The sequence below is a fragment of the Pristiophorus japonicus genome, chromosome 8 (assembly GCF_044704955.1).
Source record: "Pristiophorus japonicus isolate sPriJap1 chromosome 8, sPriJap1.hap1, whole genome shotgun sequence".
In the NCBI taxonomy this organism is placed as follows: Eukaryota; Metazoa; Chordata; class Chondrichthyes; family Pristiophoridae; genus Pristiophorus; species Pristiophorus japonicus.
The window spans coordinates 191,844,090-191,865,725 of record NC_091984.1 but is presented as its reverse complement, the minus strand read 5'-3'; the positions used below and the strand labels follow the sequence as shown (position 1 = coordinate 191,865,725).

Here is a 21,636-nt window from a genome sequence, read left to right as displayed (position 1 = left end):
GATGACCTATCGTCAGAAGGTCACCACTCTTATTGTTGTTGTCCTACCTTCCCAGTCTTGATCCTGCATTTAGGATTGACAACTCTGGTTGTTTGTATCCCTGGAGGTTTCATCGCATGACTTCTTGCCTCGAACCGTCCTGCCCCCACTCTCCCATCATTGGTCAGCCGACACAAGCATCTTTCGAACATACGAACAATGACGGACAGGTAAAGACCATCTGGTCCATCAAGCCTATCCCACACAATTGTGATTCCTTGTGTATCACAACTTATACACTCCACCCCACTCGAAACCATGTGTTCTCCTGGGAGAGGCAAAAAAACAGATATAAAAACCCAGGCCAATTTGGGGAAAAAAATCTGGGAAAATCCTCTCCAACCCATCTAGCCGATCAAAACTAGTCCAGGAGATCACTCTGGCCATTAACTTCCCTGCAGTACCGACCTTCTGTCAGAGTTAATCTCCGTCACAGCCAGAATCAAATCCAGCTTTTGCTTGAATGAATTCAGTGAGTCTGCATCCACCATATGAGAGGGCAGCTTGTTCCAGAGGTCTATTATTCTCTGTGAAAAGAACCACCTCCTGACATCTAACCTAGATCTAGCCTTATACAACTTAAATTTGTGCCCCCTGATCCTGCCTAACCTATTTAATTGAAATAAACGGTCAGCTGGAACACTATCTATTCCCTTCATTATCTTATAAACTTCAATCTTATCCTCCCCTAACTCTGCGCTGCTCTAAGGTAAAGAGTCCCAACTCTTCTAACCTATCTTGATAACTAAGATGCTTTAGACTAGGAATGAGTCGAGTGGCCCTCTTCTGCACCCTTTCCAGAGCCTCAATATCACCCACCATGTGAGAAGACCAAAATTGGACACAGTATTCCAAGTGCAGCCTGACTAAGGTCTTGTATAAAGACAAATAGCATGCCTCGTCTTATACTCAGTTGTCCTATGGATACACCCCAACACCCTATTTGCTCTAGCTATCGCTGCATGGTATTGCTCATGTACCTTTAAGGATGTATGCACTAAAATGCCCAAATCTCTTTCTATCTCCGCCATCTTTATTGCCTTTCCCTGGAGGGTGTACGAATGTTGAGCATTTGCCCTGCCCACATGCATAACACTGCACTTATCTAAATTATACATCATTTTCCAGCCATGAGCCCAATCTCTCAACACACTAAGATCTGCCTGAATCAGACGAGCCTCTAATGCAGTTCTAGCGCTCGCACAGATCTTGGTATCATCTGCAAATTTGCAACTTGTGCCGCCAACCCCTGAATCCAGATCATTAATAAAAATAATAAAAAGCAACGGTCCCAACACTGATCCCTGTGGGACACCACTGGTGACTGGACTCCAAACAGATCCAAATCGATCTATAACTACTCTTTGCCTGCATTCTGCCAGCCAATTCTGAATCCAACTCAATATATTTCCACTAATACCAGAGGCTCCGATCTTATAGAGAAGCTTCTGATACAGTACCTTGTCAAAAGCTTTTTTGAAATCGAAGTAGACAATGTCCACTGGGCTTCCCTCGTCAACCAACTTTGTAACTTCTTCAAAAAATACAATTAGATTTGTGAGACATGACCTTTTTTATGAAGCCATGTTGGGTGTCCCTAATATGTCCCTCCCTATCCAAGTATTCATATATTACATCCCATGAATCTTTCAAGCATCTTCCCCATTACTGATGTTAAACTGATGGCCTATAGTTATCTGGGTCTGCCTTTTTTTTAAATGGGGACTACATTAGCCTCCTTCCAATTTGTAGGAACCATTCCAGAGTGCAGTGAGCTATTAAAAATACAGGCCAGGGGTTGCACAGCACATGTCCCATCTCCCGGAGGACTCTCGGCCCTGCTGTTCTATCTATTTTTAAGTTCTTAATTCTTTCTAAAACAATATGCTTATCTATATTAATGCTACTAGTAGTAAAATTTATATTATTAAATTTGAGCATCATCTTCAAGGGTGAATATTTGAGCGTCATCTTCAAGGGTGAATACTGATGCATATTTCTGCCATACACCGCTTTCCCATACCAATTGGAAGGCATACAGACTTTCAGTTACCCGATTGGATGATGCTTGAATGCCAGTCAAACAGCCTTTTTATCCCATTTTCAATATTTGTATAACTAATAAACATTCAAAGAAAAAAAATCACACACGATTTTGTTTTATGCCCCACGATTTTTCTCCTGGGTAGTTCGTAGCAGTGTCCTGGAGGTTAATCTTCAATTCCGATCGCTAGGGAAGTTAACAGGTTTGCTTGAGGGGGCCAGAGTTAAGCACTTCTGCTCCTCCTGGCCCACAAGTCATGCTGGAAAAGCACTTACCTCTTCCATGTAGCAGTTCTTGCTTCCCTTTAGCTGCCGGGTTTCCCGAGACCTGGGAAACCCAGCCGTCCAGCGTTAAAGCTGCAACAGAAAAAAATTTTGAGGCACGCAGCCTCATTAAAATATTTAAATGAGCGACCTGCTCCTGATCACCTGCCCCCAGTCCTACCTCCGTTAAAACTGGAAGTGGGCAGCTTTGAGCCGGATTCGGTTTGGGTTTGAGATTTTTATATTTTTACTTCCAGCCCGACCCAAACCTAGCCGTTTTGGGGGGTTAAAATTCCCCACCTAGTGTCAGAGGACTGAGTGAAGAAATGAGAGCTGATTTTTGTTTGTTCCTCACTGAGATCATTAAAAAAATTGCAGTTCTTCTCAGCTGCAGAGTCAAATTGAGTATTTTATTCCAGATCAGTGAGATTAACAATAGGAACATTTTGCAGTGACAGAAGTGAAAAGTGTAAGCTAGGAGTGAATAATACAGTGGGGAAGTTGGGGGCAGGCAGAGGCCAGGTAGAAACAGTTTGTGTTCCAGCAGCTGTTAGTAGCAGCTCAGTGTTTATGTATTAGTTTTACGCTGAGCCACAACATCTAACTGTGACACCATCACTTTAATGCCTGGTATATTATTGCTAAATTCTCACTAGAATCCAATGTGTAATTTTGTAACTAGGTTCCTTCTAATAAATCCATACCGTATAATTACAAATTGGTCATGAAATACGCAGTCATGACTTTATCAAAATATGAAAGGGATTTATAAGCATAGTATTTGTCATTAATTTTCAAGATCTCAGTATTTCGATTCACTATATCATTATATCTACATGAAGTGTGGTCAAAAACAAACAGATCAATTTTGGGTCCGCATTATCAAAAACAGAAGTACAGGTTGGACCTCTGTGGTCCAGCACCCTCGGGGCCTGACCGGTGCCGAAACAGAGAATTTCCCGAACCACAGGAGATCAGCAGTATTGTCATAGCGAATGCTCCCTTGGGGAGATTTGAAATTATTTCAGAGTAGAAGCAAGGTTAACAATCCTTGCTGCACACTCATAAATAATGGTGTTGATAGAATAAAGCCCCCCCACCCACCAAAATCAGCTTCCATCATTCAGAACGTACTATGAGAGCACTCAATCCCCCCCGGACTCTAGATCAAAAAAGCACAGATGCCCCTCAGGAGTTGCAAAGAGCAGACTGACAAAAGGTGCCCACAAAATGGCAATAAAAGACACAGAAAGAAAGTAAGCTTGTGAGGATCCTGCACTTCACCAACAGCGCAGAAGCCAGGACCCCACCCACGCAAAGCGGCAGTTCCGCAAACTAATGCCGAATCACGGATGTTTCCGGACCAGAGAGTCCTGGACCAGAGAGGTTCAACCTGTATACTCTGGATAATATGTACATTGGAATATGAAACTTACTCCTAAACTTTCTGTAAACATTCCATAAATTATGGTCTGCACAGTTTCAGAAGTGTTTGAAGATGCTGTTTGGATTTTGCTTTTCATTTGCCTTCATTAAATAATCATTCATTTACTAATAAAGATGTATTTATCAATATTTATCAGTATTAATATTTCACAAATCTTACTCAAATTGCTGATTGGGTTTTCAATTTCACTTTTACAGCTTTTCTTTTGTTTACATATAATTTTTCTCTCAAATCCCAGGTTTAAATACATTTATTAAATAACAAACATTTATTTCCTTTGCATGACACTGAAGATAAAAATATACATTACAATCTTATTGTGACAATATTTTAAGACATTAATAGTGTTAAGAGTATCGCTGGTTGCTGCTCAATGCTTAAACTATCACATATGTCTCATGATTTTTAAATTAAACATTTTCTTCGCAAAACCTTTTCATGGGTTTAATATTCTACGTGTTTGCATCCCCTATTTCAGTATTTTGGCAAACTTGTATTTCAAACAATCAAGTTGCACAGCAGCAAATTTTGATCCCATGCCAGTTGGAATTTCTCTTTCATTTTTCACCAATGTTTTTTCCTTAGGTCCTGGAGTTATTGGGGTTCGCCACTAGAGTCAGTGAATCCTGATATTCAATATAAATATGGTACAGACTCTGCTGCCGAGGACGCTGAGATGTTTCACTTGTTTGCCCCAAGCACATTAATTGTCTTGGAGCAAAGTAGACTGTCAGCCTGTAAGGGGGCACTCATCATGGATGATGCGACCTTTAAGGACAGTGTAGTGCAGTATATCTTGGCCAAAAGTAATAAAGAAATAACTGATGTGACAGGGTGATGATCTCTGCCATTTTCCTCAACGTTGCCATTGGCTAACAGGGCTGTATTCCACTAAACAACCAGCTTTCAAAGCTCTCCAACTTTCACGGCGATAGAATATCGTGACCAGGTGCTTGATATTGATGGCTGTATAGCAGAATTTTCTCATAGAATCATAGAGATTTACAGCACAGAAGGAGGCCATTTGACCCATCGTGTCCGTGCCAGCCGACAAAGAGCTATCCAGCCTAAACCCACTTTTCTGCTCTTGGTCCGTAGCCTTGCAGGTTATGGCGCTTCAGGAGCATATCTAAGTACTTTTTTAATGCCTCTACCACCCTTTCAGGCAGTGAGTTCCAGACCCCCATCCCCCTGGGTGAAAAAAATTCTCCTCAAATTCCCTCTAAACTCCTACCACTTACTTTAAATCTATGCCACCTGGTTATTGACCCCTCTGCTAAGGGGAATAGATCCTTCCTATCCAATCTATCTCGGCCCCTCATAATTTTATACACCTCAATTAGGTCTCCCCTCATCCTCCTTTGTTGCAAAGAAAATAACCCTAGCCTATCCAATCTTTCCTCATAGCTAAAATTCTTCAGTCCAGGCAACATCCTCGTAAATCTCCTCTGTACCCTCTCTAGTGTAATGACATCCTTCCTGTAATATGACCAGAACTGCATGCAGTACTCTAGCTGTGGCTTAACTTGTTTTTTATACAGTTCAAGCATAACCTCCCTGCTCTTATATTCTATGCCTCGGCCAATAAAGGCAAGTATCCTGTATGCCTTCTTAACCACCTTATCTACCTATCCTGCTACCTTCAGGGATCTATGGACATGCACTCCAAGGTCCCTTGGATCCTCTGCACTTCTCAGTGCCCTACCATTTATTGTGTATTCCCTTGCCTTGTTAGCCCTCCCTAAATGCTCACTCTTCTCCGGATTGAATTCCATTTGCCACTTTTCTGCCTAACTGACCAGTCCATTGATATCTTCCTGCAGGCTACAGCTTTCTTCCTCACTATCACCCACATACCCAATTTTTGTATCATCTGCAAATGTCTTAATCATACCCTCAACATTCAAGTCCAAATCATTGAAATATACCACAAAAAGCAAGGGACCTAGTACTGAGCCCTGCGGAACCCCACTGGAAACAGCCTTCCAGTCACAAAAACACCCATTGACCCTTTGCTTCCTGTTTCTGAGCCAATTTTGGATCCAACTTGCCACCTTGCCTTGGATCCCATGGGCTTTTACTTTGGCATCTGTGCACATAGACTAATCTAAGCCAGACAAAATCTGTGAAGTCTCAAAGGTTAGTGTTGAGCTGCTGGCAAAGTGGATCAACAGCCTCCTCTACCCTCCGCCCGCCCACCCAACCCCATTGACAAAACCTTCCAGTGCATATATTATGTTGCATTTTACCAGGAGAGGATAGAATGCACAGGCAAAACTTTGACCAGTGTGTGCAGTATGGAACTGAGCTGAGCTGACAGGAGAAACATCAGAAAACTGTCAAAGGTTTTAATAAATTATTCTCCGCTGTACTGTTCCCTTGTTGCAGCAAGTTTCGCTGGCTCCCACTGCATTTTAATGGCTAATGGTGACTTAATGGTTTCTTCTTTGAAGGTGCTAGAGAAATATTAAATGATCATTATTGCAGGTGTGTTATATGTGATTGCTTTTTTGTCACAGTTAACAGAATGAGCATCAGCTATTAAAGGTTGTTACTCATGAAAGTAAAGCTACATGCTCACGAATGAGAGCTCACTGTGAGCTGTGCACACTGAGCCTAGGTGAAAGTTGGGTGAATCTGCTAAACAAAGTGACGACGGAATTTGGTGATAGTGGAAATTTGGTGCAGAGGGGGAACAAGGTACTAAGTAATTTAAACCAAGAGGCAGCAGTGAATAAGTAAATATATAAATAATCAGAGTAATTAATTATAAGTAAGGGGATAGAATTAAAATTAACTAAATAGAGGATACCAACATTAAAGGGATCTGAATTGCATTAAATAAAAAGTAGATAGACTTTTAAGCAAAATGATGGGACAGCTGAGACCTGTTGCCTGCAATTCCTGGAAATTCCAGGACGCCTCGTGTGCTGGATAACCACGCGTGCAGGAAGTGCCTCCATTTGCTCAAACTCAAGCTCAGGTGTTCTGAGCTTGACAAGCGGCTGGAGTCACTGCAGGGCATACGGGAGGCTGAAAATGTACTGGAGCGAAGTTTCAGGAGGTTGTCACCCTGCAGCTACAGAGACTTCAGTTGGATAGTAAGTGGGTGGCCATCCGGCAGAGTAGGAAGAGGCAAGCAATGCAGGAATCCTCCAGAAGTCTGGCACTCCCAATCTGCTTTTCCACTCTGAGTGATGACACCTCGGTGGTGTGCAGTCTAGAGCAAATCCACGGGTCTGTGGGGCAAATGACTGCACACGGGGAACCAGCAAAGTGTGGAAATTCAGTGATCCTACGGGATTCGCTAGCTGGAAATAGACAGTTTTTGCAACCGCTGACGTAAGTCTCGCATGGTGTCTTGCCTTCCCATTGCAGAACATTTTGTGGAGGGAGGGGAACAGCCAGAAGGCATGGTCCATGTTGGAACCAATACCGTAGATAGGAAAGAAAGGGGTTGAGATTCTACAGACAGAGTTCCAGGAGATAGGGAGGAAGTTGAAGAGCAGGACCTCTAAGGCAATAATCTCTGGATTACTCTCAGAGTATAGGAGCAGTAAGATAATACAGATTAACGCGTGGCTGGAGAAATGGTGTAGGAGGGAGGGCTTCAGCTTCCTGCGGCATTGGGACCAGTTCTGGGGCAGGAGGGATTTGTACAAGGTGGACGGGTTGCACCCCATCAGGTCTGGGACCAATGTCCTCGCAGGGAGGATTATTTGTGCTGTTGGGGAGGGTTTAAACTAATTTGGCAGGGGGAGGGACACCAGTATGAAGTTTAGTGAGGTGATACAAGGTGCACAGAGGACTGGGTGAGACAAACAGCATTGGAATAAAGAGTACTTCAGAAATGGGAGGGATCAGACAGGGGGGAATTACGAGGCAGACTTAGATGGGTTCAGAATGCATGACATAAATGCCCATAGTGTAGTAAATAAGGTTGGTGAGCTGCATGGGATTATGATATAGTGGCAGTAACAGAAACCTAGCTCAAAGAAGGGGAGGAATGGGCACTTAATATTTCCGGATACAATGTATTCAAGAAAGATAGGGAAGGAAAAAAAGGAAAGGGGTGGAAGTATTGATCAATGATGCTGTTACAGCACTAGAAAGGGATGATGTACTTGAAGGTTTAAAGATAGAATCTGTTTGTTTAGAATTAAGGAACAATATGCTGCTGGATGTGTACTATCGGCCACCAAATCGTGGGAAGGAGATAGAGAAGCAAATTTGCTGGCAAATTGCAGCAAGATGCAAGAACTTTAGAGTAATTTTAATGGGGGACTTCAATTATCCCAATATAGAGTGAAAAAATAACTGTGTAAAGGGCAAAAGGGGGAGGAATTCCTGAAATGTATACAAGAGAACTTTCTTGATTAGTGTGTTTCCAGCTCAATGAGGAAGGAAGCAGTGCTGGGTCTAGTTCTGGGGAATGAAGTAGAGCAAGTGGAGTATGTTTCCGTGGGAGAGCATTTGGGAAACAGTGATCACAATTTCATTAGATTTAGAGTAGTTATGGAAAAGGACAAGGCAGAATCAAATGTGAAAATATTATATTGGAGGAGGGCTAACTTCAGTGACTTGAAAAGTGATCTGGCCAAGATGGGTTGGATTCAAAGATTGGCAAGTAAAACAGTAAATAAGTAAAATAAATAAAGCCTTCAAAGAGGACATAGTTCAACAACAACTTGCATTTATATAGTGCTTCAACATAGTAAAATGTTCCAAAGCGCTTCACAGGAGTGTTATCAGACAGAATTTGACACCGAGCCACATGAGATATTAGGACAGAGGTATGTTTTACGGAGCATCTTAAGGGAGAAGGAGAGAGAGGTGGAGAGGTTTAAGAAGGTAATTCCAGAACTTAGGGCCTCTGAAGCTGAAGGCATGGCCACCAATGGTGGAGCGATTAAAATCTGGGAAACACAGAATTAGAGGAGCGCAGAGATCTCAGAGAGTTGTAGGCCTGGAGGAGGTTACAGAGATAGGGAAGGGCAAGGCCATGGAAGGGTTTGAAAACAAGGACAGACACATGTCAAATGCAATTTAATGCAGAGAAGTGTGAGGTGATTCATTTTGGTAGGAAGAATGATGAGAGTCAATGTAATGTACTGTACAATTTTAAAGGAGGTGCAGGACCATAGAGACCTGGGGGAGAGGTTGGCAGGACAAGTTGAGGAGGCTGTTAAAATGGCACATGGTATCTTTGGCTTTATAAATGGAGGCATAGAGTACCTGTATGAAACAGTGGTTAGGCTCCAGCTGAAATATTGTGGGGAATTCTGGGCACCATACTTTAGGAAGGATGTCAAGACCTTAGAGAGGGTGCAGTGGAGATTTACTGGAATGGTACCAGAGATGAAATACTTCAGTTACGTGGAGAGACTAGAGAAACTGGGCTTGTTCTCCTTAGAGCAGAGAAGGTTAAGGGGAGATTTGATCGCGGTGTTCAAAATCTTGAATAGTTTTGATAGAATAAATAAGGAGAAACTGTTTCCAACGGCAGAAGGGTTGGTAACCCTGACTGGGCCTTAAGCTCTGGAACTCCCTCCCTAATCCTCCCCGCCTCTCTACCTTTCTTTCCTCCTTTAAAACGCTCCTTAAAACCTACCTCTTTGACCAAGCTTTTGGTCATCTGCCGTAATTTCTTCTTATGTGGCTCGATGTCAGGTTTTTTTTGGCTTTATAACACTCCTATGAAGCGTCTTGTGATGTATGAAGTGCCTTGGGACGTTTTACTATATTAAAGGCGCTATATAAATACAAGTTGTTGTTGTAATCAGAGGACACAGATTTAAGGTGACTAGCAAAAGAACCAGAGGTGACATAAGGAAAAATAGACGTATGCAGTGAATTGTTATGATCTGGAATGCACTGCCTGACAGGATGGTGGAAGCAGATTCAATAATAACTTTCAAAAGGAAATTGGATAACTACTTGAAAATGAAAAAATTGCAAGCCTATAGGGAACGAGTGTGGGACTAATTGGATAGCTTATTTAAAGAGCCAGCACAGACATGATGGGCTGAACGGCCTCCTACTGCGCTGTATCATTCTATGATTCTATGAAGTGTTAAGTTCACATTCTGCGCACTGTACACTATTTGATCCAACTTGGAAGATGCGCAGGAGTGATATGCTGCCATCCAGTGGACTCTAATGGGACTTTCCATTTGCACAACTGAATTAAATTCAATTTGACCATTATTTGAGTTTGAGAACCATTTGCTTGCATGGAGGGTAAACACCAACATGGTCTGGTTGGGCCAAATGGATTGTTTCCTTGTTGTAACTTCTGTGCATTTCTATATATTGTTTTTATACTCAAAAAAAAAATCAATGTACTCGGTGCAATATATGTTAAGTTTTATCATAAATATAATGGGCCGTGTAGTGGAGCAGAAATTTTGTTTACGTGCTTCTGATGAAGGTAAGGTGACAGAGCAACTCCAAAGAAATTCTGGGCCAAAGATTCACTAAATTGCATGCTTTGTAAGTATGCAATACTGTGCATTGCAGAGTTTTGCAAACTACCATTTTCTCACTGTATCTGATGTAACTCAGTTATATTGAGGGATAAATGTTGGTTAAGACACCAGGAGAACTCCCCTGCTGTTCTACAAATAGTGCCATAAGATCTTTTACTGAGAGGACAGATGAAGCCTTAATTTAATGTCTCAGATGTATTTACGGCCCAAATCCTCAATTTCTTGAAACTCCTGAGGAGCTTGGCGGCAAGCTCCCGTTTTCCCGAAGCTAATGGAGGAGTGGCGCAACTCGTCCAGCAATTTGTGGCGATTCGCAACTCCCGCCATATCTCTTCCTCACCACAAATTGCTGGATTTTTCATACACTAATAACGGCGTGCGACTTTAACTCGCTGTTATTTTGTCAGTAAATTCTGCCCCATTACCTCTGGAGTATGATTGAACTGTGACCGTCTGAAAATAAACACTGTTTATGGAGAATAGATTTCTGTTCATTGCTGTTGAAAATTCAGTTAAAAAACTCAGATTTTTTTTAGATATAAGAACTTGAATATATAAACAATATCCTTATGAATGCTTTATGAGGTAATGTTAGTTTGTTTAGTAAAGATTTTATAAGTTAGCAAAGTTACAGTGTATTAAATTTCCTGCTTCTGCCCATGTGGTGCATCCTGGGAGTGCATATTAGGAATGTGCACCCCTTCCCCCCCCCCCACCCACCCCCCGCCCCTAGCCTGTGATTTTCTGTCCCATTCATTTTAAAAAGCATAACATTTATGCTTAAAAAATTATGGCAGGAACATTAAGACTGGAGCTGGCAGACTATGGGGACAGTGGAATGGGTATCTGAGGGTGCAAAGGGAGCTAAGGATGGATCTGCAGGCTGACAGATGGGTGCATGGTGAGGTGATTGGGGCCAGATAATCCAATGGAGACCAATAGCAGTTTGTATTCCATTCTCCTGGGTTCCCTCCTCAACAAGGCTGTCAGGCCCTACTCTCCCCAAAACTGATAGACCTCAGCAACTCTCAATACTGCAAGACCCTGATCTTCCCAATGCTCCAAAACCCCTTTGTCAGTCCTCCTGGATCTCAGGACCTGTCTTCCCAGACTTCCCCCATTATTAGTTATTTAACTGTTTATGATTTTCATAGATGGGCAAATAAACTGTAAGTAGAAATTCACTGTACAAGTCTTGCATGTGCAGCTACTTTTCCTGTCAGGTAACACATTCCTATCACTTAATATTTTTGTCACACTTTTTCTCCCTCACTGTTCTGCCGCAGTTAAACTTACCAATTCATTTTACTTTCCTTTGATTATGTCCTCCAAGTTCGGTAGGTAGTGCTGTTGTTTCTTTACCTCCTGAGATCTCCTAGCTGCATTTCCAAGATAGGTAAATGTAAATTTTGGAAATCTAAAATAAGGTTCTATGGGCAATAACCTCCACTTTTTTTGCATGCTTAACGCCCACTTAACGCCCATTTTACCGCTGAAATGACGTATAATGCCCATATATCGGCCATTTTGGCACAAAATGGAAACTGACAGGCATTTTTAGGAAACTTAGCGCTGAGCGTTACTTTCTCCATGTGCTTAATGGTGGGAATAAATATTACCGCCCGCCCACTTTTTTGGGGCGGAATCATCAGAAGAGCATATTTAGTGAAACTAGCGGCCATGAGATCACCCAGAGTCAATTTCACCACCTCGCACACATATCGCCCACAATATCACTCGCCCAAAAAAAAAGACCCAGAAAAAGTGGAACTAACCGGAACTAATCACAGCGTTATGGATGCCATGTTATACATCACATGTCACACCCTTTAAAAGGCTGCTGTGCTTCAAGCTCGGCAGAGTTCGGATGTACTCTGCAGGTTGTTGGAGTTGATGTGAACATCTCTAAAAACATCTTGACCATACTGTGACCGATTAGAATTGAATAGGTGTCTTCATAAGGACATTCCTTGTTTGTGACTAATCGGTGGAAAACAGAGAGCTACTGCAATGGGGCCTGTCCTTTCTCATCCTCTCTTGGTGACCAATTACATGCAGCAGACTCGACATCGCCGAAGGAACGCTCCACTGCATTATGTGCCCAATGTAAGACGTGACAGACTGATGAGGAGGACCAGACGTTACACCCCCCGCAAGTACAAGGCGAAGCATTCTTACCTCGACTTGCCCGACACCACCTGCCTTCGGAGACTATGCTTCCACAAAGAGGTTGTCACTGAGGTATGACAGCTGATAAGGGCAGATCTGCAGCGTGCCAGCACCATCAGTGCTGCACTGTCCGTTGAGGCCAAAGTCACTGTGGCACTGCCGTTCTACGCCTCGGATTCTTTTCAGGCCACAGCTGGAGACATTTGTGGACTTTCTCAGCATGCCACGCATCGCTGCATTAGACAGGTCACTGAAGCCCTGTACGCACGCAGGAGGGACTTGATCAGCTTCCGTATGATCAGGGAGGCACAGACTGAGAGGGCTCTAGGATTCCCCAGAACTGCAAACTTCCCCAAGGCGCAGGGAGCGATAGGTTGTAAGCACATCGCGATGCGGGCACCTTTTCAGGTGCAGAAGTTTTCAGGAACCGCACGGGATTCCACTCCCTGAATGTTCAACTCGTTGTCGACCACCAGCAAATTATACTGGCAGTGAATGCTCAATTTCCGGGCAGCATCCATGATGCTCACATCCTGCGTGAGAGCACTGTATCTGACTTGTTTAGCAATCAGCCACAAGGTCAATGCTGGATGCTTGGTGACAAAGGATATGGCCTCCCCACCTGGCTGATGACCCCCCCTGCGTGGCACCCACACCGAAGCCGAGAGGCATACAAGAGCCACAGAGCAACTCGCAATATCGTGGAGAAAACCATTGCAGTGCTGAAGCAGCGCTTTAGGTGCCTGAACCACTCAGGAAGCGAGCTCCAATACCATCCTGAGCAGGTAGCTCAATTCGTGGTGGTGTGCTCCATGCTGCACAACTTGGCTATCAGGAGGGGACAAGAATTGCCTGATGAGTCTGACAGTCCACCTCACCAGAGAGAGGAAGAGGAGGATGACGAGGCGGATGCTGACATCGGCCCAGACAATCAGGCTGATGCTGAAGCCATGCCCCCGCCCCCCCGTAGAACGCATGAAAGGGCCCATGGTGACATGATAACTGCAAGAGCCTTACGTCAGGGGCTCATCAATGATTGCCTGAAAGAACGTTGGTGTTATGTACAAGGCTGACACAATGCTGGGTGTGCAGGTCATACATCAATGGTGGGCATCACCTTGGTGACAGTTAACGTTTGATTTATTGAAGTTAAGTGTAATTATATCCTTTGATGTTAAGGAATCACCAGCATGTAATGGTGCAAGTATCTGTGCCAATGCGCTACAAGGTTTTGTTAAATAAAAAACATTTAAACTGAACATTAGTCTGAAATTATCAGTATTTCTGTACAAACCAACCCTTCCCCCCCCACTTCTCCTCCCCACCTCTACCCCTTTCCCTCCTGACTCCAAGTCCCCTTGCCAAGGAGCTCCTCAGGCCATGCTTCTTTGAGGGGGGGGGGGTCGCGGGGAGGGGTGTGGTGTGATGGCCGAAATGCTGCTTGGACAGATACGGGAGAGGACGGTCCCGAGGTGGGAACGTGCTCCGAGCCAGAAGCAAGATGTTGCTGCTGGCTCTCGTGTGTATTGGCAATGGAGTTGCGGCACCTTGGGGTGTAGTGCCGCGCTCCTAGACCACTGGGAGTCCTCTGCCACCAGTGTTCCTGGCTACCAGCTGCAGGGCCTCCTCCATCCCATCCATGTTATATCTTATTTGTTGGACAAAAACTCAGTGCCAACTATGGTTCTTGGTGCTTAGTAGGCTTTTTGCTGCTGGTGAATCTCCCTCGTGCCTCCCACAACAGCCAGACAAGCACACATCATACCCACACACGCTTTCAGACCCTCTGAGCTCCCTCTCTCTCTGTCTCCTCTTCTGCGCATGTCATGATGACCCTTGACTCCTGAATCGCGGGAATTGAGCATTGCCATGCCGTTGCTAAGGATGGCCACACTTTACGGCAGAAGGTCAAAAAAATTTAATGCTACCGCCCATTTCATATCGCTTGCGGTAATGCCCATTTTCAAAAATGCAGACTAAGTGCTTTGAAAATGGGCGAGAAGCCGGCGATCTGAAAACCCTTTTTTACTGCCCACGCCGGAAATAACGCTCATTTTTGGGTGATAAGCAGAAAATTGGAGGTTCTACCCCTATACCCTTATTGCTAACCTGTCTTTTTTTCTTTTTATAAGAGCCTACACCTGCCTTATATTTCCAGCAATTTCTGCTTTTGCACGTTTTAAATAACTTAAGCTAGATTCTCTAGTATAAAATTATTTTACTTAGATTGTCCCACAGATCATTAAGGAGACTGCTGGACTCATTGAACGTTTCTTTCAAATATTTTCATTCCTGTGTCCTAGTAATCAATAGAAAACTATGTAAAATTGATATGAATTTTAAAAATATTGTACTGATTAACAATGAAAACAAATATAACAGACTGAACAGAAGTTGAATTGCTATTTTAGGAAGTGTAACAGTATCAGAATTATGTTCATGACTTCAGATCACTTTCTTAGTCTTAGGTTGCAGTTATACCAGTGTGATGTGCTTGAGCATAACACTAGATCCAGGGTAAATTCATTCTGCTGTGAAGCCAGGTTGACATAGGCTCGTGAGAGAAAAAAAAGTTAGGATTCTTCCTATTGATGATCATTGAGTGCCTCCTTCTGGAAAGGTTGTGTGTTTGTGGACATCGGGGGAGGACAGGATCACTCTCCATGGTGTTCGAGGATGTGTTCATATTTATAATGTACTCAAATCAATAAGGTCTTAACTTTGAAAATCAGATGTCATAGATTTATTAAGCATACAGCGCATACAATAGTACTTAAACATACACTTAAAAAGTAGTCTTTACAACCAGACCTAATGATGGTTGGTTGGGGATTTAAACATGTTACAGTTCTGAGTTGTATCTTAGGGCCTTTACAAATCCAAATACTCATTACAAACAGACACTTTTTATACATTTCCCTTATTCTCTCTGCGTGACACTCCCTCTGCGTGACACTCCCTCTGTGTCACTCTCCCTCTGCATGACACTCCCTCTGCGTCACTCTCCCTTTGCATCATTCTCCCTCTGTGTGACACTCCCTCTGCGTGACACTCCCTCTGCGTCACTCTCCCTCTGCGTCACTCTCCTTCTGCGTGACACTCCACCTGTCTAGCTCTCCCTCTGCCTGGCACTCTCTCTGCGTCACTCTCCCTCTGCGTCACTCTCCCTCTGCGTGACACTTCCTCTGTGTCGCTCTCCCTCTGCGTCACTCTCCTTCTGCGTGACACTCCCCCTGCCTAGCTTTCTCTCTGCGTGACAATCCACACAATTTTGCATTACATAATCATATAAAAGGTAAAATACAACTCCATATAAGGAGAATTTATTTGACTTGTCCCTTATCAATAGCTTTAGTTTATTTTACTTAACGGGCTCTTTTTTCCGTAGACAACACCCTAGCTTTGTTATTTTATCAACAGTTTCACTCTTGTTACATTTAATTGCTATTCTACCAAAGTCTGTCTTTGATTCAGCACCATCCCACACCAGCCCTGCTTCTACAGAAACCCCAATTAAAAAGGATGATGTATACCTGGGTGTTTTCCTTTGCAGAACTGTTTTCTCACACTGTTACCAAATGATTCATTGGCAGTCTTTAATTAAACCTCGTACTATTTCATCCTGAAGCTGACCATTGCAGCAGGGTCAGCCCTGGCTCAATAGCCAAGTGATACTTCAAATTGACTTAAACTTCCCTGCTTAACAGGCAAAGGCTAAAGGTTAATCTTACTACATTACAAAGTGAAATCAATCTCAATATAACATTAATAGACTTCAGGACAGTGTGATTTACCCTTTCCTTACAATGGTTAAATAGCCTCCTGACATTCATTGTCTAGACTCGTATATCAAGAATGGTCAGTTGGGCCAGTCTCTGCTTTCAAGAGGAGGGTGTGTGTTTGTGTGTGTGTGTGTGGAGGAGGGGAAGGTTGGTGTTGGGGCGATGGGGGAGGGACAACAATTTTAAAGCTGTGACAAACTCTAATAATTTTGTTGCAATCACTATTGACTGATTAAAAATAAATCCCAAACTGCAATTGTGCTGTCTTTGGACACAGATTTGTGTTTAATCTTCTTTCAGAGGACTCATTTACTGATATTTTCTAACAGTTTTTTTTCTTTGTTTTAGGGTAAACTTGTGAAATACTTCAGCCGTCAGCTTTCCTGTAAACGCAAAGTTTCTCTGCAGGAGCGGAATGCTGAGCTAGAGGGGTTTCCACACCTCGTACATTGGTTCCGAATTGTAAATATCCGCAAAGAAGTGATAGAGGTAAACCCAGCATGAAGCAGCTAAAACCATCATCCATAACACTGTTGGAATAAGAACATAAGAATTAGGAACAGGAGTAGGCCATCTAGCCCCTCGAGCCTGCTCCGCCATTCAACAAGATCATGGCTGATCTGGCCGTGGACTCAGCTCCACTTAGCCGCCCGCTCCCCGTAACCCTTAATTCCCTTATTGGTTAAAAATCTATCTATCTGTGATTTGAATACATTCAATGAGCTAGCCTCAACTGCTTCCTTGGGCAGAGAACTCCACAGATTCACAACCTTCTGGGAGAAGAAATTCCTTCTCAACACGGTTTAAAATTGGCTCCCCCGTATTTTGAGGCTGTACCCCCTAGTTCTAGTCTCCCCGACCAACCTCTCTGCCTCTATCTTGTCTATCCCTTTCATTATTTTAAATATTTCTATAAGATCACCCCTCATCCATCTGAACTCCAACGAGTAAAGACCTAGTCTACTCAATCTATCATCATAAGGTAACCCCCTCATCTCCGGAATCAGCCTAGTGAATCATCTCTGAACCCCCTCCAAAGCTAGTATATCCTTCCTTAAGTAAGGTGACCAAAACTGCACGCAGTACTCCAGGTGCAGCCTCACCAATACCCTATACAGTTGCAGCAGGACCTCTCTGCTTTTGTATTCCATCCCTCTCGCAATGAAGGCCAACATTCCATTCGCCTTCCTGATTACCTGCTGCACCTGCAAACGAACTTTTTGGGATTCATGCACAAGGACCCCCAGGTCCCTCTGCACCGCAGCATGTTGTAATTTCTCCTCATTCAAATAATATTCCCTTTAACTGTTTTTTTTTCCAAGGTGGATGACCTCACATTTTCCAACATTGTATTTCATCTGCCAAACCTTAGCCCATTCGCTTAACCTATCTAAATCTCTTTGCAGCCTCTCTGTGTCCTCTACACAACCCGCTTTCCCACTAATCTTTGTGCCATCTGCAAATTTTGTTACACTACACTCTGTCCCCTCTTCCAGGTCATCTATGTATATTGTAAACAGTTGTGGTCCCAGCACCGATCCCTGTGGCACACCACTAACCACCGATTTCCAACCCGAAAAGGACCCATTTATCCCGACTCTCTGCTTTCTGTTAGCTAGCCAATTCTCTATCCATGCTAATACATTTCCTCTGACTCCGCCTACCTTTATCTTCTGCAGTAACCTTTTGTGTGGCACCTTATCGAATGCCTTTTGGAAATCTAAATACACCACATCCATCGGTACACCTCTATCCACCATGCTCATTATATCCTCAAAGAATTCCAGTAAATTAGTTAAACATGATTTCCCCTTCATGAATCCATGTTGCGTCTGCTTGATTGCACTATTCCTATCCAGATGTCTCGCTATTTCTTCCTTAATGATAGCTTCAAGCATTTTCCCCACTACAGATGTTAAAATAACCGGCCTAAAGTTACCTGCCTTTTGTCTGCCCCCTTTTTTAAACAGAGGCATTACATTAGCTGCTTTCCAATCCGCTGGTACCTCCCCAGAGTCCAGAGAATTTTGATAGATTATAACGAATGCATCTGCTATAACTCCCGCCATTTTTGCGGATGACACTAAGTTGGGTGGCAGTGTGAGCTGCAAGGAGGATTCTATGAGGCTGCAGAGCGACTTGGATAGGTTAGGTGAGTGGGCAAATGCATGGCAGATGAAGTATAATGTGGATAAATGTGAGGTTATCCACTTTGGTGGTAAAAACAGAGAGACAGACTATTATCTGAATGGTGACAGATTAGGAAAAGGGGAGGTGCAAAGAGACCTGGGTGTCATGGTACATCAGTCATTGAAGGTTGGCATGCAGGTACAGCAGGCGGTTAAGAAAGCAAATGGCATGTTGGCCTTCATAGCGAGGGGATTTGAGTACAAGGGCAGGGAGGTGTTGCTACAATTGTACAGGGCCTTGGTGAGGCCACACCTGGAGTATTGTGTACAGTTTTGGTCTCCTAACCTGAGGAAGGACATTCTTGCTATTGAGGGAGTGCAGCGAAGGTTCACCAGACTGATTCCCGGGATGGTGGGACTGACCTATCAAGAAAGACTGGATCAACTGGGCTTGTATTCACTGGAGTTCAGAAGAATGAGAGGGGACCTCATAGAAACGTTTAAAATTCTGACGGGGTTAGACAGGTTAGATGCAGGAAGAATGTTCCCAATGTTGGGAAAATCCAGAACCAGGGGACACAGTCTAAGGATAAGGGGGAAGCCATTGAGGACCGAGATGAGGAGGAATTTCTTCACCCAGAGAGTGGTGAACCTGTGGAATTCTCTACCACAGAAAGTTGTTGAGGCCAATTCACTAAATATATTCAAAAAGGAGTTAGATGAAGTCCTTACTACTAGGGGAATCAAGGAGTATGGTGAGAAAGCAGGAATGGGGTACTGAAGTTGCATGTTCAGCCATGAACTCATTGAATGGCGGTGCAGGCTAGAAGGGCCGAATGGCCTACTCCTGCACCTATTTTCTATGTTTCTATGTTTCTATCTCTTTTAATACCCTAGGATGCATTTCATCAGAACCAGGGGACTTGTCTACCTTGAGTGCCATTAGCCTATCCAGCACTACCCCCGTAGTGATAGTGATTATCTCAAGGTCCTCCCTTCCCACATTCCCGTGACCAACAATTTTTGGCATGGTTTTTGTATCTTCCACTGTGAAGACCGAAGCAAACACGCTATGGTACATTCCCGCTCCCTCTTCCATTGATATTCTAGCCTCTGTTGCCTTACATAAGAACATAAGAAATAGGAGCAGGAGTAGGCCATTTGGTCCCTCGAGCCTACTCTGCCATTCAATAAGATCATGGCTGATCTTGGCCTCAACTCCACTTCCCTGCCCCTTTCCCATAATCCTTGACTCCGTTATCTTTCAAAAATCTGTCTATCTCCACCTTAAATATATTCAATGACCCAGCCTCCACTGCTCTCGGGGTAGAGAATTCCAAAGATTCACAACCTTCTGAGAGAAGAAATTCCTCCTCATCTCCATTTTAAATGGGCAACCCCTTATTCTGAAACTATGCCCCCTAGTTCTAGATTCCTCCATGAGGGGATACATCCTCTCTGCATCTACCCCGTCAAGCCCCCTCAGAATCTTATACGTTTCAATAAGATCATCTCTCATTCTTCTAAACTCCAATGAGTATAGGCCCAACCTGCTCAACTTTTCTTCATAAGACAACTCCTTCTGAGGAATCAACCTCGTAAATCTTCTCTGAATTACTTCCAATGCAAGTATATAAATAAGACCAAAACTGTACGCAGTACTCCAGGTGTGATCTCACCAACGCCCTGTACAGTTGTAGCAGGACTTCCCTACTTTTATACTCCATCCTCCTTGCAATAAAGGCCAACATTCCATTTGCCTTCCTAATTACTTGCTGTACCTGCATGCTAACTTTTTGTGTTTCATGTACAAGAACCCCCAGATCCCTCTGTACCGGAGCATTTTGTAATCTCTCCCCATTTAAATCATAATTAGCTTTTTTATTTTTCCTACCAAAATGGATAACCTCACATTTTCCCATATTATATGCCATCTGCCAAATTTTTGCCCATTCACTTAGCCCATCTATGTTCCTTTGTGGATACTTTGCGTCCTCCTCACAACTTGCTTTCCCACCTATCTTTGTATCATCAGCATTCTTGGCTACATTACACTCGGTCCCTTCATCCAAGTCATTAATATAGATTGTAAATAGTTGAGGCCCTAGTACTGATCCCTGTGGCACCCCACTAGTTACAGTTTGCCAACCTGAAAATGACCCATTTATCCTGACTCTCTGTTTTCTGTTAGTTAGCCAATCCTCTATCCATGCTAATATATTACCACAAACCCCGTGATCTTGTGCAGTAACCTTTTATGTGGCACCCTATCGAATGCATTCTGGAAATCCAAATACATGATATCTACTGGTTCCCCTTTATCTACCCTGCTTGTTACATCCTCAAAGAACACCAGCAAATTTGTCAAACATGATTTCCTTTTCATAAAACCACGCTGACTCTGCTTGACTGTATGATGATTTTCTAAATGTCCTGCTACTACTTCCGTAATGATGGACTGCAGCATTTTCCCAATGACAGATGTTATCTAACTGGTCTATAGTTTCCTGCGTTCTGTCTTCCTCCTTTCTTAAATAGGGGCGTAACATTTTGTGGTTTTCCAATCAGCTGGGACCGCTCCAGAATCCAGGGAATTTTGGTAGATTACAACCAGTGCATCCACTATCTCTACAGCCACTTCTTTTAAGACCCTCGGATTCAGGCCATCAGGTCAGGGGACTTCTTCACCTTTCATCCCATTAGTTTGCCTAGTACTCTTTTTCCAGTGATAGTGATTGGTTTAAGTTCCCCACTCCCACTAGTTCCTTGATTATCAATTATTGGGATGCTTTTAGTGTCTTCTACCGAGAAGACCGATACAAAATATTTGTTCAAAGTCTCTGCCATTTCCCTGTTTCCCATTATTAGTTCCCCAGTCTCATCCTCTAAGGGACCAACGTTTACTTTAGCTACTCTCTTCCTTTTTATATACCCGTAGAAACTCTTACTGTCCGTTTTTATATTTCTTTCTAGTTTACTCTCATAAACTATTTTCTTTCTCATTATTTTTTTAGTCGTCCTTTGCTGGTTTCTAAAAATTTCCCAATCCTCTGGTCTTCCACTAATCTTCACAACAGTGTATGCCTTTGCTTTTAATTTGATACCGTACTTTACTTCCTTAGGGCCCAAATTTGGCCAGGAGTTGCTCCGGTTTTTTGGAGCAACTTGATTTTTCTGGAGTATCTTAAAAATCCCCATTCTGCACATTTAATTTGCGCCAGTGTAAGTGAGTTAATTAGAATTTTTTTTAGTTTCGTTTTATTTTCAAAAGGGGC

The 21,636-nt window shown here is 43.2% G+C and overlaps 1 protein-coding gene across 1 annotated transcript in view; it reads left to right on the top strand.

Annotated features, from left to right (window-relative positions):
- ksr2 (kinase suppressor of ras 2) overlaps nt 1-21,636 on the top strand; it is a 587,663-nt gene that overhangs the window by 110,021 nt on the left and 456,006 nt on the right. Inside the window, exon 2 of the mRNA XM_070887700.1 lies at nt 16,581-16,721. Within this exon, the coding sequence (XP_070743801.1) occupies nt 16,581-16,721 (141 nt within the window). The remainder of the gene's footprint in view (nt 1-16,580; nt 16,722-21,636) is intronic.